This window comes from Phragmites australis, chromosome 6, assembly GCF_958298935.1.
Source record: "Phragmites australis chromosome 6, lpPhrAust1.1, whole genome shotgun sequence".
Taxonomy (NCBI): Eukaryota; Viridiplantae; Streptophyta; class Magnoliopsida; order Poales; family Poaceae; genus Phragmites; species Phragmites australis.
This window is the reverse complement of record NC_084926.1, coordinates 33,513,715-33,532,170: the sequence shown is the minus strand read 5'-3', so window position 1 is coordinate 33,532,170 and position 18,456 is coordinate 33,513,715. Positions and strand designations below refer to the sequence as shown.

At 41.3% G+C, this 18,456-nt stretch overlaps 1 protein-coding gene and 1 pseudogene across 4 annotated transcripts; both read right to left on the bottom strand.

Moving 5' to 3' along the window:
- Window positions 1-240: 240 nt before the first annotated feature.
- LOC133922267 (protein DETOXIFICATION 16-like) lies at window positions 241-4,661 on the bottom strand (annotated as a pseudogene).
- A 1,541-nt stretch (window positions 4,662-6,202) lies between these two features.
- Window positions 6,203-16,755, bottom strand: LOC133922266 (uncharacterized). 4 transcript variants are annotated; one of them, XM_062367512.1, is made up of 18 exons: window positions 16,419-16,755; window positions 15,073-15,200; window positions 13,631-13,780; window positions 13,381-13,497; window positions 13,225-13,309; window positions 12,819-12,927; window positions 12,668-12,735; window positions 12,422-12,547; window positions 11,628-12,330; window positions 11,213-11,510; window positions 10,716-10,919; window positions 10,563-10,623; window positions 10,170-10,286; window positions 9,849-9,962; window positions 9,692-9,778; window positions 7,898-7,960; window positions 7,597-7,715; window positions 6,203-6,547 (listed from the first exon to the last, which is right to left on the bottom strand). In XM_062367512.1, exons 2-16 carry the CDS (start codon window positions 15,177-15,179, stop codon window positions 7,934-7,936), a joined length of 2,373 nt encoding a protein of 790 aa, XP_062223496.1. In that variant the 5' UTR covers window positions 15,180-15,200; window positions 16,419-16,755; the 3' UTR covers window positions 6,203-6,547; window positions 7,597-7,715; window positions 7,898-7,933. The 4 variants fall into 4 exon arrangements, with proteins under 4 accessions (XP_062223496.1, XP_062223494.1, XP_062223492.1 ...); XM_062367510.1 differs by having other exon boundaries at window positions 7,597-7,762; window positions 11,213-12,330; XM_062367508.1 differs by having other exon boundaries at window positions 11,213-12,330.
- Between the last annotated feature and the right edge of the window lie 1,701 nt (window positions 16,756-18,456).

Sequence of the window (18,456 nt, the reverse complement as noted above, 5' to 3'; positions counted from 1 at the left end):
CTTTGTTAAGTATATATTGGGACTGCCAGAATTACTTCCATTTTAATTGACTTAATTGACTTAATTGTCAATTAAGTCGGGTGTAATTTCATCGGGTCTAACAGCAATAGGCACAAAACAACCCCTAGGTTGGAAAGGGAAAACCTTTTGTTATCACAACAAGAATTGATTTCGGTGTGTCAATTGCCACAAAGATTGCTGAGGCTCCAAAACTACACTTATTAGTTCACTAGGTTAATCTCATGTTGTCATGCCTACAGGAAGAGTAGAACTAGAAACTCTATCATCTGCCTTCAATGCCTGGAGACGATAGTGAGAACAACGAAAGGAACAAATCAGATGCATGAAAGCTGAAATAAATGCTTCATTACTTATTTGTCCCGGTTGATGTATAAGGTAATGGAGAGAAGTAATAGCACCAGCACGGCCAACCCCACGAGTCCTAACCAAAGCCCCCATTTATAGTTTAAACACATATTTTCTCTCCAATTAAAAAAAGAAAGGAGCTAAAACGTAAGATATTCCCAAAAGAATCAACGGGGAAAACAAATACCATTCCTCCAAGATGGCAGATGAAGGCGAAAATGATAGCCGCAGGGATGCCAACAAGGTAATAAAAAGGCTGCGAGGTTGATGAAAGAACCTATCTTTTGCCGGCTATAGCCCTTAACAACACCTACTATGAATGAAGTTTTGTATTTTTTGATCTTATGTCCATCCATAGCTCAAAACAATGAGCTAAAGATTCACTCTTATCTAACTAAGCTAATAAAAAATAAATCAAATGATAATTCAGAACTACCCATTAGATAACCGCATACATCCTTAACACTTATAGATCAAGTAAGGTTACAATTATCATATATCCACCCTCAACAATGTATATTAACTTAAAATTTAGAGTAAGGTACAGTATTAACGGTTCATAAACTTGTCGTACTATATCATCTAGTTTGGTTGCTAAACATTAAAAATGCAGTTTCGAGACCCTAAACTTGTCAAGTGGTTCATCTAGTATACCGTATACAAAGTGTACCGTCCATCGTCGATGCCAGGATTGATTTGCCTGAATTCGCTGCTGCGCTACATGAACACGGATTATCAGCAAGAAACTGGTTAATTTTCTTTCTTAATTACCTGAAAGAGCACAATGCTGGCAGTCAAGCATGATGGACGCCGCGACGAATGGCATCATTCTTGCCGTGTGCCTCGTCACTTCCTTGTCGTCGCTGTACGCGTGCCCCCACATCCGTTGCGCACGAGCACCACCACGAGCCCCTTCCGATGCGCCGACGCAGAGCCCCTGACCACCCGGGCCGCATGCGGCCGAGCTCGTTCGAAGCACGTGTGCTGTGCAGAATCATGTGAGAAATCGTTGCAAGGAGGATACTACGTGCCACTGGTAGCAATATGCTTGTAATGGTTGGAAAACGTCGGCAATAAAGGACTAATCAAGTGGATTTTTTTAAAAAAATTAATATTATTTTATTAGAAATTTGTAAAAATAATATTTAAAATATGATATTTGCATAAATAGATACCTATCAGCACTCCGCGTACCGACATGCTACGTGATAATGTGCTATAGGGCATGTCGGCACTCCGCGTGCCAACAGATCCTATTGTCTTTCAGATGATATTTAAAGAAAAATTCATAACATTTTTATATGATCTCGGATAAAGATGACATTTATATAAAAATATATTTATCGATGATATCTGCAACTTGTAATTAATACTTTTTATTTGAATCTGTTTAGATGCCAAAAAATGGATAGAAATCTCAAATCTAAAATTTCTAACTATTTTTCAGGCATCTAAACGGATTCAAATGGAAAAGTTTATACAAATATGGGATTATGGGAATTATTTTTGCAATTTTCTAATAAAATAATATGATTTCCAAAAAAGTTATGTTTTGTCGAAGCTAGTGACCAACCTTATAGCAGCACCAAGCCCAGATGAGACCATGAACTCCAAGGAGTTGTTGGTTTAAAAAAAAAAAGGAGTTGTTCTTGAAGCTACAAGAATATGTCACAACTGTCAGCACCGGATCAGAGAGCAAAGAGACCGAGAGGACGCAACCGTAGCTGGATGCATGCATGCTCACCAGATGGATAGCACGGCCGTCTCGAGCTTGGGGTTAGGAAGAAGACCTGACAGAGCTCAAATGTCCACCGCTCTATGCTGCGCGCGTTTCGGCAACAGCATGTTATGGCAATTGACGTGATGTCACCGGTAAATATAATTTATTAGATATATTAGATATATCGAACTAAAATTTAAATAAATTTAAATAAAATTCAAATTAAATATCGGTAAACATGGTAATTTTTTCTATGGAGGTCTACCGATAAACCAATAACCGGATACATAGGATATACCAGGCAAAAAAAATTCCCTGGTCTGGGGTTGGCGGCAGCTTCCCGTGGGAATTTGTTTGCTGCCAGCTTAGAGCGAGATCGGCTGGCGACAGGTCGACCCGACAGAGGGGACAGGACGGCGAGGCAGCGAGGACGCCGCCGGCCACAGGTGGCGGAGGTAGGTGGGCGATGCTGATGGTGGGGTGAGATAAGGATGTGGCCCGACAGAGCCGGGTTAGCGCGGTGGTGCAGATCTGGCTACGTGAACACCGTCAGAGATGAAAGGAGGTAGGCGGGGTAGGGGAGCGTTGCACTATCGATGTGGAGAGGCGGCTCGATGGAGGAGGCGGGCGTGGGACAAGGTGGCAGGGACACCGTCGGCTGTAGGTGGAAGAGGATGACCGGTGGGTGGCGGCAACAGTGGGGGGCAAGGATGCGGTCCGACGGAGCTAGATTAGCATGGTAGAGGTGGTGGGTGTGGATCTCATGTCGAGACTCTGCTAGAAACAAGAAGAGGAAGGCAGGGTGGGAGAGCGTTGCACTATCTATGTGGAGAAGAGAAATAGTTACGCAAGCTAGAGGAAGAAGATACGACGAAAGCTTGGTGGACGGAAGGAAGAGGCGTTTTAAGGCATTTGAAGGATAGCAACGCCCTAATCAATCTCATCTTACGTACCGTGAACTAGATTCTACTCCCTTCCATTGAAAAAAAGAGTTGTTTTAGAAATGGAGACGGTCCTACCATGAAACTAGGGAAGTATGATGGATCAAATTCTCACAAGACCACGAGAGCAGATGTCACGGCGAGCTTTAGGAAGCCGGGGATGCCACGGAGCGCCTCGCGGGAGAACCCCGTGCCGGTGGTCTTGCACGACGGCAAGAGCCTGACGTAGAGTGCGAGGAAGGATAGGTTGGCCAGGTAGGAGACGGCGTTGGCCAGCGTGGCGCCGCGGCTGCCCAGGTCGAGCCTGCGCACCAGCAGCCAGCAGACGGCTACGCCGGAGCTTAGCATAACCGGCGCGATGACGTTCTTCGTCTGCAGGAACCGAACGTGGCACTGCAGCGGCCCAAACACGAGCAGCGCCGGGATCAGGCACTGGATGTACCACCCCGCTGTCGCGGCGATCTCCGGGTCCTGGCCGCACCGCGCGAGAATGTCGCCAGCGCAGGCCCAGTGCCGCCACCGGGACGCTCACCAGCGCGAGCACCGGCGTCGCCCTCTGCTTATGGGTGCCAAGCAGGTTTGGTGCTGCCCCGCACCGAAGGCCAGCCCGCACAGCGTGTCCAGGCTGCTCGCCATGCCCGCCTGAAAAAGTGACAAGGACGCGCGCGCGCGCGGTCAATAGCATTCGAGAGGAGTTGCTTCGGCAGGGAATGATTACTAGGGTGAAAACGGTCCCTATTTTTTCTGCCTGTCCGATCGCGCGATTCAATTTATATCTTAATTAGATCTCGAATATTTAAAAGAAATTTTTGATATCAAATCCAATCTTAGATGATTATATCGAATATAAGGAGGCAGATATTTATCGAATATCGGATATTCAAGAATAAAATTGAATATATTCGAAGACTATCCGATAGCTATTTGAACATATCTTTCGAAGGTTATAACTTTTTTATACAGAGTCGGATATAAACGATCTTTATATAAAAATTGTAGTTTTTGATGAGATATAATTGATATTTTTTTTCATCTGAAGTTATTAATACATTCAAATAATTAATGGAAACTTCAGTCAGTATATTAGACACTTATAACTTTTCTAAATTTCATTCTAACATAACTCCTTCTACGAGATTATATTGTTGATATGTTTGTTGGATCTCTATTGTAGTTGAGTTTTGGATTATAGAATGGCCGAAACAATTATAACATATACGATATATGTGGTTGTTACTTTTACTTAATATCCGAATAAATATTCATGATTAATATTGTCTGCATCGGATTTGTCACATATTCAATCCGTACATGTATTTGATACTATCTGTATCCGACTCCAAACTCAAGGAGAGAAATATGAGGTAGATATAGATCAGCGATATCCGTCTATATCCGATCCATTTTCACTCCTAATAATTACCATACCAGCCAGCTGAAGCGGTTGACGCCGGCGAATGAGGTGGCCATGGCCAGCACGAGCTCGCCGAGGTGGCCAATGAACACGACGGATATCATCTGGACGGCGTTCTGCAGAGGCATCCGACGACGAGCGGGCTGGCGAGGCGCAGCTGCTTCTTGACCTCGCTCAGCACCGAACTGATCTGATCGCTCTCCTCACCCCGTCCCCCTACTCCCCCCGTGAGTTTCCGTGGCCACAAGTATGTGGGGGCAGTGAGATAGTGAGAGGCCGAGAAGACAGCAGCAATGGCGGTCGAGTTGGACCTCGATCTCTGGCTGATTTGCTTGACCGATGTTCAGTGAGAAGCCGAGAAGGACAAAGTTGCCAGCAACTTTGGCCGCTAAACGAGGAGAAAAGACGGAGGAACTTGTCAGGTGTCAAAGAAGTTTAGGGGTTGTATTGCAGAACTCTCGTTCTAAAAACTCTAACTCCAAAAATTCTTAGAGTTAGTTATCTTTTAACTTCAGAAATTTCTAAGTTAGAGTTGTCGACAGATTAATAGGCATTTGGTTGGCCCAACGTGTTCTTATCTAATCTGAATAAATGTTTAACTCATATTATTTAATCTTACAAATTTCAAATCTTACGATATCAGAGTTGAGACTCTGTTAAACATGCCCTTAATCCTTCAAATGTTCAATATGGTCGCATGAAGACGATGATCTCCCCATTGTAAAACCCAGCGAGTGGATCAGGTTGCATATCCTGACAAACGTAGGTAAAATATCCCGAAATAGAACAATATCTTAGATCAGAACAAGGCATACTACATAAGACGTACTTCCTTGTTTGACTGGATCTAACTGCTCATATTACAGGAGCTTGTGCTCGCTGCTGTGTCGGATCTTACTTGGAGTGTAAGTATTTGAAAATGGCTGTGACTAGTGCAGCTGCAAATATCAGTGAAAACGACAACGAAAAGGCCCGTTTTGAAAACTAGCTAACGGGCCGGCAATCCGGTACAAACGATGAAATGAAAGGTCTGGAAAGCATTACAGGAAGTACTTGGTGTTTCCCTTGTCGTTTGATTTGAATGAAAGTACATTTACATCTGTATGCTATGTGATGTTACATTGTACAATGTTATGTTAGATGCGCCCTCCCACCCAATGATTCTAGTTTTTCATGACTTGAGCCATTTACGCCACCATTTCAAAAGCCTATGTTTCCACGGTTGCTAGTTCATGATACTTTGTTGAAGTCTCCTCGCAATATAGCACCTAAGTCAGGACATTCCACAAAACCAGGCCAGAGAAATGGTAATGTAACACCATGCCTGCATGACCTGCAACTTTTTTTTCTTTAATACACAGGATCATGCTTCAGAAGTCCCACTGCTGCCAACGCATAGTATGCTTCTGGAATTCTCAGGTGGTGACTTAGTTTTTGTGCAAAGAGCCAAATACCAGCGATCGCACAGTTTTCATCATTACAACTTTCAAGATTGACAGTTATGAACCTGATATTCACTTTCAAGTTTGATTGTCTAGCTAATAATATTCACTTTCAAGTTTGACTGTGCAGCTAATAGTCTGTTAGTACTATGGGGCTTACTTGTTTAGGTCATCCTCAGTGGGGAGGAAGCGGAAAAATAAAGTGACAAGAAGAGCATATGACATTTCATGACGCAACAACCTTTGGAGTGACGTCTCATAGAAACCACTCTCCGCAGTGCCATCAGTCACAGTCAATAACTCCAGATCGACATTCAGATGGAAACAGCAGCACCAATTCAGCACATTGATCAGTTTCTACAGATGCAGCAGAAGGGGAGGGGGAAAAAAAGGAAATGCAAATCGAACAGCGAGCAGCTTCGCCAAGGTCTGTTATCCTTGCACGACCACTCTTACAAATCATTGGAAGCCAGTCAGGACAGGCAAAGTATACAACAAAAAATAATTTTGACAACAAAAGGGTTAGCACTGTCAACTATCTGAAATACAACAGCAATTCAGTTAACCTGACTGTAGGATACATGTACAAAACTATAATTACAGCATCATGATGCTAGACACAATGGCCGTGTAGATTTACATCTCCTACTGCCTCTGCACAGACCTGAATTAAGTTACAAACGGTGAGACATTCGAATTGGTCTTCAACAATTTCTACAGGCAGTGCCAAATCAGTTTAAGGTAGTGTTTACCCCTAGAAATTATAGCATATACACAGTATAATATTAGTTTTACAGTTTAAACAACATGCACTCAATGAAGAAATTTTCAAAACAGTAAACATTTTCCAAGGTCAGAAAATTATTTGGAGAAAGAAACAGCTACCACTAGATATGATCAACAAAAGATAATGAGGTGGCAAATCTGCTTGTACAGAGCATGATTCAACAAAATACATGCTTGCACACAATTAATAGTAGGACTGTCATAAAAGCACTCGGAATGGATAGCTCAAAGGTGTTAAAAACTGGTACAGAACCAATTATCATTAGCCTTGAGTCCTCAAAGTCCATAAATAGCAGCAAACGATGGAGTGCCGTGTAAAAGTTCCATTAGAACCCAGGACTCAGCCAGCAAGTGACAGGATTTTTTTAATAAAAAATCATTAAATTACTTTGATGTGCCAGGCAAATCGCTTGACATAAATTAAACTTAGGAAAAAGATCAAGGCAGACATCGGTACTCAATGGTAGGCGCTCAAGCAAGTTGATGAAATGAGCCATTTGTTTCGGTGCTGCAGCAAAGTGAAAGAGATGGATAGAGACCAGAGAAGAGGATTGAGCAAAAGTGGTTGCCAGATCATTGCAACGGTTGATAGCCAAACTGCTCCACTGAATCAACCCACAAGGACAAAACAAAGCAACATAATTTATGGCAGAATTTTACATTCTTTGTCTAGTACTGTGGACCGGGCACACATCAGTATCGTCTGTGAAATACAACTTTGCATGGCAAGTACATGCAAGTACAGGTTTCCGAAAATTAAATCAGTAATCAATGTTTCCTATGGCATCAATTAATTTGATTATCCTAAATGTAGACACATACAGGCTTAAGAAACTCAGATTACTTGGAGCTACCGGTGGAGAAAGGGATATGTAGTATATCCACACTAGCATATTAGTTAATACTAAAGAGCGAACAGTTGCATACCAATCCCCAAGGCACTTGAACAAACCCATTGAGAATTATCTGTCACAATTTAGATGGAGATGGATCTGATGTTTCGACTTGGACGGAGTCACAGAGATGAAGTCTGCGGAGAAAACTTCCTGTAATGACAACCAATCATGCTTTCAGTCACCAGCCAAGCCAGTAACTTCCCAGCATATGGCAAATAAAAATAATAAACAGCTAATGAAAAATCCAACCAGATAAATGGATAATGTTCTGCCAACAATGCAACCACCACAGGGAAAAAAAATAGAGATCAAAATGGGATGTTGGTTATTACCATGGAAGTAAGAACACAACATGCTTTTAAGCGCATTCAGCATTCCAGCGCATACCTCTGAATCTAAAAACAAGAACATAACAAACATATTACATAAGGTCATATCTTGTTTGTAAAAAAGAATATGAATGTGCCTAAAAGCATCGTTAGCACTTAAAATTGAACCAGGTACAAGCAATTTTTTTAAAAAAAGAAATGGAATTATTAAACAACAACAAAGTCCCAAGCAAATTGGAGTAGGTTACAGATGAAACCCTACAAGAGCTACACGAACAAAAAAAAGGGTTAAATTACCAGTATAATAAAAATAGCAATATAGTACTAGTAATGATAGTAGTAGTAAAAGAAACTCAATTCCAAGTTCATGATTCTGGCACATAAATCACTAATTTCCACGAGCTCCCATCCAACAACAATTCTTGGGATACATTCCATTCCTTCAAGTCTCTTTACTGCTTCCTTAGGTCAATTTTGGTGAACCCTAGCCTCTCCTTGTATAGCTTACACGCCTTTGTGAGAGCCATCCAAATTGCACTCAGTTCAATTGAGCAGCCGACTGTCCATTTTGGTTGAGGATTAACATTTGTCTTCCCTTGGGTGAGAATATGTTAGCCTTCAACAGAAGTGGACAACTGGCTGTTCAATACATACTCGATTGAAACGAAAGCAATCCCGGTATTCCCCAATATGCATCTCAGAACATGTCCAAGATCAACATGCATATCGTCACCACATAACCTCATCACAACACAAAAATAGAGAGCAATTTGGATAGCGCTCTCACAGAATTCCACTATGCACAGATGCTTTTGAAGGCCTCTGTTAGATATGTCCCAACCATCTCAAGCAGTGTTGGACGAGCTTTTCCACAACGAGTGCCACCCCTACCCTATCATGTATATCATCATTTCGAATGGGGAGGGAATCTTGCTAAAATTTTGGAAGCAAACCAACCGCATGCCAAATACAGTTAATGAGAAAATCCTGGACACCTTTGGCTCCAGAAAAACAAACAGCACCTAAATCTTGAAGCTCCGTCAACCGAATTCAGTTCGCAGTAATCAAAAGTCAACAGAAATATATAAGCATGTAGGGCTCCGAAACTAGTGGCAGTGGTAACTGGAAATCCAAAATGGAAAGATGATTTAATCCTTCATAAAACGGATTCATGATGAGTTATTCATCCTTTTATTTTTTAATCTTTTTTGAAAGATATCGTAACCTTATAGCGACAGTCAGATTGAAGTGTTCTGTATTATTCATGATTTGGAGGTTGTTTCTTTTGAACTTTATTCGCACCATTCTCTACTGAGGAACAACACAATTTTGCCCCCCCCCCTAGCGGTCTGTTGTTATACGAGCCATGTGCCCATGTGGTACTGTTATATCCCTGCGAAGCATAGATTGGAGTTTGGAGCTTTGACATAGAAAACACTAATAAAATGAATGATCCTCTCTTTGATTCTCAGTGGTAACCTGATCTCTAACTCACAGTGCCTGTTTACTTAAACAATAAAATGCTTAACCCTAGTCACTCTACTTAACTGGAGTAGAGTGTCAAAAATCAGACATGGCAATGTACAAAACTTAAAGTTGACGACGAAGCTGATTATGCCAAGTAATCAGAATAAGAAGATCGAGTAACTAACAATCTTAACTGGAGTGGAGTGTCAAAAATCAGACATGGCAATGTACAAAACTTAAAGTTGACGACGAAGCTGATTATGCCAAGTAATCAGAATAAGAAGATCGAGTAACTAACAATGAATAAACAGCAGGAAAAAAACTCGCTACCTCAAGCATATTTTCTTCCATAAAGTAATTCAGCCCCATGCTTGTCACGTCTGCACCACTGTGCTGAAGGATCCTGAGCTTCCCTTCCTGTAGTTCACCACAATGAAACATAAGCAATACACGATATTTTTGTTAATTGAACTAATTTTTTACCCACCTTAGTCCCGTAAACAAGGCCACCTCCTGGGGAAGGATGAAAACACGCAACATTGACTTCATCTTCGGCACTAGGAAGCACTCTTACTAGCTCCATATCTGAAACTCTATACACCTAAAGTAAGGGACAAAGAGAAAAAAATGAAATTAAATCGCCAGCTTGTATATGAGAAAATAAGCATATTGTTTTGAATTAAATCCAAGTATCAGAAAGTAAATATCATGCAACTGCAAAACTAGCATTGTCACCATCTCCATAAAATAATTATATCATATGGATTATCAAACAACCTATGATACTGGATATGATTATCATATCTACCTCCAATATAGTATATACAGGAATCCCATTATTATCTTCATCCATGACAAAGCTCCTGAGCAGAGAGCCATGACGACGACCATATGCCAAAAGTATGTGTTCTGATGTAGGTGAAAACTGCAGCAAAAGTGAGACAAACAGGATCAAATTAAATGATGAGAACTGCGGAATATTATGGTAATGTTTCTCCTGGGGGGGGGGGGGTCTGAAATGCATCAAGCTGTTGACAACAAAAAGCTGCTACAGAATGATTCCTCAGACACAAGCCACGAGTTTCATATTAAGATAATGATTTTCTGCTCCCGGAGGATATGGAATGAAAACATGCATCCTGTCTTTATCGATATAGAAAGAAAAATGCGCACAAACACAAATAAATGAAACGAAAATAACCTGAATGGAAGTTAAGCAATGTGCTGCCCTTATTGCTCTGGAAGTAAGAATATCCCCAAATCTGCAACGCATTACAATTTCAAAATATGTCGACCATTCACAAACAGTAAGCTGGTGTAGAACAAACTGTAGAAAGAAAGTGAGAAAAATTACGTTGCCTCCTCAAGAGAATAAACCCGAAGCTCATAAATAACACGGTGGGAAGGAAGTGGATGGCGAGTTGGTGATGACCCAGCCCCTGTAGAATCATACTGAACAGGCAACTGGCTACCGCGGTCACCTTCTGTTTGAGGCAGCCCACATGCAACACATGCTACCAGAAATCGTCCACACGGGGAAAAATGGGCACCCATTTCACTGTAAAATTAGTAACTTTAGAGTAAGTAATGAAGCCTCAAACGTAAAAGGTACATTTCACATATGACAAGACAAAAATATATAACTGAGAATTTTATTTAGAATTACTTTTGTGTAAGCAAAAATGGAACTTTTGCTGGCTGATGTTAATTATATAACAGTTCAGAAATGACAATGGGGTAAACAATCCAAACTTTTGCATGTACAACATGAGTCATGAATACAAGCAATAAAAATAACAGCTTTTTATACAAGAAGTGGGAATAAGAGGAAACAAAAGAAAACTGAAGCACCTGCAAAGAACAGCATGAGAAATTGTCAAGCGGCACGCCTCAGGTTCTAAAGGAACACATGGATCCTTGATATCGTGCCGCCATATTCTTAGCTTCACTGTACAAGGTAATTCATTAGTGCCAGCAGTAAACAGCGACGTAGCAAGTTCTGACCCAACACCCAGTGAGGCAGCATGAAGTTCAGCTTCATCAATTTGAGGACCAAGGAGCGAACTTCCAACCCCAGGTACAGAGCGTACATAACGTCGATTTGATCTTCTAGAATTGCCAGCAGTAATGGGAATTGATGATGAAGCACCTGGATGTCCAAAGTTATGCATGTGTGGCAATTCTCTAGTCAAGTTATTAATCACTGCAGTACCACCAAGAGACAGGTTTCCAAAGACATTATTGTTCACAAGTGCAGGGTGCAAACCTGTATTGTTTTGGGCCATCAACCAACCCTGCAAAAATGGCAGCTCCCAGCTACATGAGTCGCCAAAGAGATGTGGATTCTGTTGTCCGCTCTCTACAGTTCTTAGGAACATTTGAACATCCAATCCACCAGAAGTGGTGAACATATTCATTGGCATAGCATGGCGGGTATCAGGTACTGAGGACCAAGCTGTTGCAGGAATTGGTGTCCTGTTGCTCAGGGAAGACATTTGCACATCATCTATAGCACCAAACCTCTCAAGATAACTAGTAGAGCTGCTGCCCAGCAGTCTTGAGTTGGGCTGCCCCCTAGCAGCATGTGTTTCAATTCCATTTGATACAGGCACAGGAACTGCATACACTATATCATTCGATGCAGATGGTTCTCCGGGACATACATCCATAGGGGTAGCAAACTGGTCAGGCTGTTGGTTTTCAGCATCTGATGTGGCATTTTGAACTAATGATGGTGATCTCTGCTGCGCACTGGTTGAACTACTAGTTAAGTCATTGCCAAGTGTATGTACAATTCTATCATCCCTGAGGTATGCAGGCAACAGTAAGAAAGGTGACGCCGTATTAGACTCGAGATGCGGACAGCTTCCAGAATTAACGTTTGCAACAAAAAGGACTGAAGGATAATTTGAATAGCCAGAGGATGTTGCAAGAGTCAACGGTGAGTCCGCAGAATCAAGATTATTAACCTGAAATTAAGCTCTGTATGAGTTCGAACAGCAACATGAAACATCGAAGGGAAAGTATAAGTGCAGACCTCAGGGTATTCTATATTTCTACCTCTGCTGTTAGAAGATATGGAGCACCATGCGGGTGAAAATGCACAGCTCTCAACGAACGGCGGGTTTTTAGTATAATAGCTGGGGCAGAAGCCTCATCTCGCTTATTGTAATTCCATATGTACAACTGACACATAAATAAAATAAAAATGATTTGAGCTTTAGTATATGTTATGTTAACAACTATCTAATAAAACCAGTACAGAAAAGTTTTTTTTCTGTTCAAGTTCAACACTATGGGTCTCACTTTGTGACCTGATGCAACTGCCAGAATCTCCCCCCTTGCATGAAATGCAATGGATGCAATTGGCCGATCTGGCAAAGGAACATGAAAAAAGTTAGTATCGCTTCTAAATTGCCCATAAATAGAATGTAAGGAGTCTGCTGAGAGATATTACGGAAGTCTTGTGATCCAATACAGTCTGAGGTATTAGCATCCCATAGACGAACTTCATGATCCAAACTTCCACTAGCCAGGATATCAGAATGTAAAGGATGGTACCTGACCTGCGATACATCAGCAGCTTATTATTTATGAAGGAATATTGGCCGGTGATCAACAAAACTGCGAAAAGATTATTGTGGATCTTCTTGTAAAAAGTCTATAAAAAAGTCAACTAGCAAGATTGTTGCCATGTACCAACCATGTGATATGGACATAGACATGACAAATTGGTTTTCTAGATAGATGATTATTGAAAAACCAAGAATCACATTATTATTAAGTCCTTTCTTTGCAAGATGTTGAAGCACATGATGCTAATCTATATACACTAGAAAATGATGCCAGTTTGATAGACGTACCACCCAAGGAGTGCGTCGATGTCCACTCAAAACTTTCAAACATTTACCGGTATGGCAGTCAATTATTTTCACAGTATGGTCACCACTGAGGAAACAGGAGTTAGCACACATGTCTTTCAGTTTAGCCCATATATTTCAGTGAGTCAATAAGCTTACTGTGTGGACGCAAGTGTTTTTCCATCTGGACTGAAAGCAGCTGCAATAGTTGACCTAGGAGGTGGCAAAAGAGGGCAATACTTGCCGGACCAACGATGCAGGGACTGTGATTCTGCCCTGTATACAATAAAGTTTAAAAACCTCAGCCAATTAAATGGCAGATGTGAACAAAATCAAATATGTGACTCAACAGCCAATATATGATGAATTGTTCTAAAATACCATTGTGATCAAAAGAAAGCTTCCATACCAAGAAAAGATATCATGTTTAGCATCTGTATCTGCAAATCTCAACTCAATTAAATCAGCATCGAGTTTTGGATGACTACTCCATATCCTTTTAGCTTGGTGCTTTGTTCGAGGGGAGACCTCTCGTTGAGTTAATAAATGAAAGATGTTCCTGATGATAATTAAAAAAACAGAGGTTAACTTTAACAAATGAATATATTAGCAACAATACAACTACCAATAATAATTGAGTAATTCTTTCAGTAGTATTCCAGAAATGGTCCCTACTCCTTGAGTTAGTTTATTTTAGGGCTACCACCACAAATTGAGGTGATAGGACCGCATGCTCACCACTTTGGCAAATATACAGTAAGGGTCTAATATTACACACCATGGCATTGGCATGTCCAGCACAGCTGAGTCTCACGACAAAAGCAATTCTGTTAACCCCAAGTTGTTAAATGCCATGCTCTCTTCGTTTTAAATAACAGGACATAGCGGTATCACAGCCCTGGAGGCCTGCGCACTATGTTATATGCAAAATCTCCACTAGTACATCTAGGACAACTATGTCTGCGAGCATGAGACTCGCGTAGTGTAGTCTGGGTTAGGGCAACTTAAGGTGGACGTGGGCTGGATGGGCTAGCAAATGGCAGCCCATCTAATCCTATGTTCCTTTTTCTTTTCTTCTATTCGTCCCGGGGTCATCGACCCAGATTCCTTGGGTATCACAAATTTATTGTTCCGATGAGGTATACCCCCTTCGTTCCCTACTCTTATTGGGTATCGTCGCTCGTCCTGTGACCCCGTTCCTCGGCCTGATCAACCCAAATTTTTGGTGACTCTGGTTCAGGTTTTTGGTCAACTAAAATAGTATTCTATCACATGACTGGAAAATGTTGCTTGACTTGCCTATAAGCATTTTGGACTTTAAAATATATAATTTCAAAAAAAAAAATCTGCCTAAGTTTATTTGAAAGGTGGGTATTTATGAACTGAAATTTAGATAAATTGCATGTAAACATTAAAATTCGGATGAATTCATTCCAATTCAAGGAACTTCTAATTGCTTTCTTCCACGAAAATCAAATTTTATTATTAGGTTTGACATTAAAAACCTAATTCATTTTTGGCTACATGTTCGACTTCTGAACTTCTAATTACGAAATTATAATATTCTAAGTTTGAATCTGATACTATTAATAATGGAAAACTAAAATCAGATATAACACTAAATTCAATATAGCTAACATTTTTCAACAAAATCACAATGTAAGATAGCCTCTATGAAAGGTTCTGCTACTCGAAAAGGCTTCTCTTTGTGTGGTGGTACTGGGATACCACAACACTTGCAGTTAAAAACAAATCTAATTAGCCTCTTCAATTCATGTAATCTGTACCTACTTATATATCTGAAAAGACAGGTAAACAATGATAGAATAAAGTATTTATCTAATTATTTACCTTTGCCTTGATCTTCTCGAAGATGGGCTTTGACTCCTAGAAACAAAACCAGAAGATGGTACTGCTGTAGATGTATGCTTCGTGCATTCTAACCAATTTTCAGCCATTCAGGCTTTTAATATAATCACCTAGAAATAATTTGACCAACCAAAATTCTTTTCAGTGAGACTATATGATGATTAAAGTTAAATGACCAATAGAAATCTCCATACAATGTCAATTCATTAGACAGAATTCTAACCCAGATAATGGAAAATCTAGCAAATGAAGAATCTGTATAGTTCCATGAATTTCCAACATTAACTGACAGATATACTATCAGACCTACCCTTAACAGTCAGTTTTCCCTGGTAGTCTTGCGAGTGTAAGATGTAAAGTTGGCACTGCGTATTAGAGTATCATATGACTTCAAGTACATAAGCTAACCTCTCATAAGTTTTTGTCATTTTGGTATATTCCCAAATTGCAATACAAAGCATCCAGCAGTGTGCAAATTGTCTTATTTTTCTCCTTTAGAATATGCCCGGATGGGATCTGGCCAACCTAGTTCGTCATTCTGACCTGGTTTTCTGAACTAAGACTTGCTAGTATTTACAATTCTCCAAATATACCATGACATATGTGGACTTCAAGTTTATTTCCCATAAGACATTTGAGTTCCAACGGGCGCATGAGATTGCGAACAGATTCAGTAACACATTTAATCTCCACTGCACAATCATGTGATACAGAGGCATAGGAACATTGCAAACAGGAAACATTCGACGTATGTTCTTTTTGGGCATGTTGAATTAATTCAATCACAAAGACATGCAGCACAAGTATGTACCAAGAAGACCTAGATTCAGTGTTCACCTCCAAACAAAAAAATATATGTACGTCAGGAACCTGATAAACAGCTCACCAAATGCACTGCACTCAACAGGGGGAACACCGCGATAACCACGACAATAAAGGAAAGAAACTAAGGAATGTTGAACGCATCGCTACATGCCAAATCCTACTGTACGCATTGCTACACGGGGAAATACCGAAATGACAAGGTACCAAGCTCTCGCCCCGACAGTTCCATGAATCGATAGGCTAAAAACCTCCTTGACGCGCCAAAAATGAAATCCCAACTATCTCCAGTATCTGACCAGAACCAATAATCGGTGAATCCAACCTCACCTTTCTTGCCTTAATCGGAGGGGCGGACGCACCTATGGCGCTAGGGTCACGAATCCGCGAAGAACTCTACTGCCGGCAGGGGGCGGACTTAACGTGGGGCAGCCGAACACCCCCAAAGAAATGGAAATTTCACAGATTATAGCATTCCGCAAGGCAAAAAGCTAGAGCTTGCTTACCAGCAAAAGGGGAAATCAGCAGGGGTCCGGCTCGTGGATCTCCCCTCCGCGCCGGTTCAGGGTGGACGAGGCGGACGACGACGAGCGCGCCGACGGGGGAGACGCAGCAGCTGTGGAAGGACGCGGGATGGCTGGATCTGGATCAGGGCTGGCTCGGCGCGGCGCGGCGCGGAGGGAGGCTGCGAGAGGGGACTCGAGGCCTCTGGACTCACCTTGGCTGGATCTGGATTGGGGAACGGATACGGCGGTGGCCTCTGGACTCGGTCGGGCTCGAGGCGGCTGTGGCGTAGGGCAGCTTGGCGATACCACCAAAAAGCAGGGGGGCGCGTTTCCCCGTTTGGAACGAGGAGAATTGAGCTGTTCCATATAAAATAGGCATAAAATTCTAGCAAAATTCAGTCAAAATCACGGTAAAGTACTCCCTCTATTTAATATATATATAGGACATATTAAGATTTAAAAAATAAAATCTTATAAATTTTAATCAATAATTAGTTAAATTATACATATATTTAGTGTACAAAATATATGTCAATAGATTTGTATTTCACATATCTTTTAATAGGATATTGATTTTGTAGCAATTGATAATATATTTTTAGAGAAAATATGCGTATAGTTTGAACCATAGTTTGAAAGATTTTTTAAAAATCTTACTATGTCCTATAAAAATAAATGAAGGGAGTAACACATTTTGTGAAGTATATGCTTTTGAAATATTTTAGTGACTACATGAAACACGGAGAGAGTGGTCTCAACTCCCGACCACATCATGGCTACTTCATGTAATGCTGCCATTGTTGCCTTGACCTCGCCACCAACGGTGTTGAATATGCGGTCACCAATTTCCATCATTTTCTGTCATCACTTACCTTACTTCCCATTTAGATATAGGGCTTCTTTTCTTCGGAAATATGTAGGGTTGTTGGGCGTCAGTTTCTAACAAAAACTATTAAGTTTTGGAGGATAAGGGGGACAAGAGAGGAGGGGGGAGATACCGTGAGGAGGAGGAAGATGCCCACGAGAACCTTGCGTTCTCGGTTTAGAGTTCACTTCATCGATATCCACAATAGAGTTTGGTCTCGGCTTATAATTGGGTCGTTGTCAGTTACAAACAGGGCCTCCCAACCAACTCTCTCTCTCGCGACTGCGTACAGAAAAGCCTCAGCATTCCTACGAGCCCAATAACGTTCATGCTTTCTCTTGCGGCCCAGTCTCACAGTGGTCATGGTATTCCCCTCCGCTTGAAAATCGGCTTGCCCCTAGTCGACGAAGAAGAAAATGGTTGTTGCAACTGGCATTGATCCTCCTAGGTCACCATATTTGCTAGCAATCCATGCCACTTTACCAAAAGACTAGGAATGGTTGTCTTGCCACGTTTGATCACCTTACGTTCCAGGAAGGCTTCTGGTGTATTGATATCCTTCGGAATTGAAATGCGAGGAAGAGTAGTGCTTGCAGTTGTAGAAGAACTGATCGCCCTCTTGAGGTGGGAAACATGAACCAATGGATGAATCTAACTGCTAGGTGGCAACTGAAGCTTGTATGCTACGGAGCTCACCTTAGCTAGAATTGGGTATGGTCCGTAGTACCAAAATGCCAACTTCTGATTGGATCTATTAGCACCAAAAGTCTGAATATAAGGCTAGAGCTTCAGACCAACTTCTGATTGGATCTATTAGCACCAAAAGTCTGAATATAAGGCTAGAGCTTCAGATAGACATGTTCCTCAACTTCAAAATTGCGCTCTGATATATGCTTACCGGCTTGTTGTTTCATACAATGTTGAGCCCTTGAAAGTTGTTGTTGTAACAACTGTTGCATCAATTCCCTCTCTTTGAGCCAGGTTGTCGGATTACGTACAATGCAGCTCGACAATCTCATGACCCCAAAAACTCTTGGTTCCTGCCATAAATCACTTCAAAAGGATTGGTACCCAGAGTGGTGTGATAATTTGTGTTATACCAGTACTCTACAAGAGATAACAGTGAGACCAATTCTTGGGAGAAGAGTGAACCGAGCATCTGAGATATGGTTG

What these genes read in the sequence shown, in the direction of transcription:
- LOC133922266 (XM_062367510.1), bottom strand. Translation starts at nt 15,179, where the DNA reads ATGGCTGAAAATTGGTTAGAATGCACGAAGCATACATCTACAGCAGTA. An exon ending in ATCGACGCACTCCTTGGGTG is followed by an intron (nt 12,928 to 13,224) that starts GTACGTCTATCA and finishes GATGTATCGCAG; the next exon opens with GTCAGGTACCATCCTTTACA. An exon ending in TGGAAGAAAATATGCTTGAG is followed by an intron (nt 7,961 to 9,691) that starts GTAGCGAGTTTT and finishes TCTTGTTTTTAG; the next exon opens with ATTCAGAGGTATGCGCTGGA.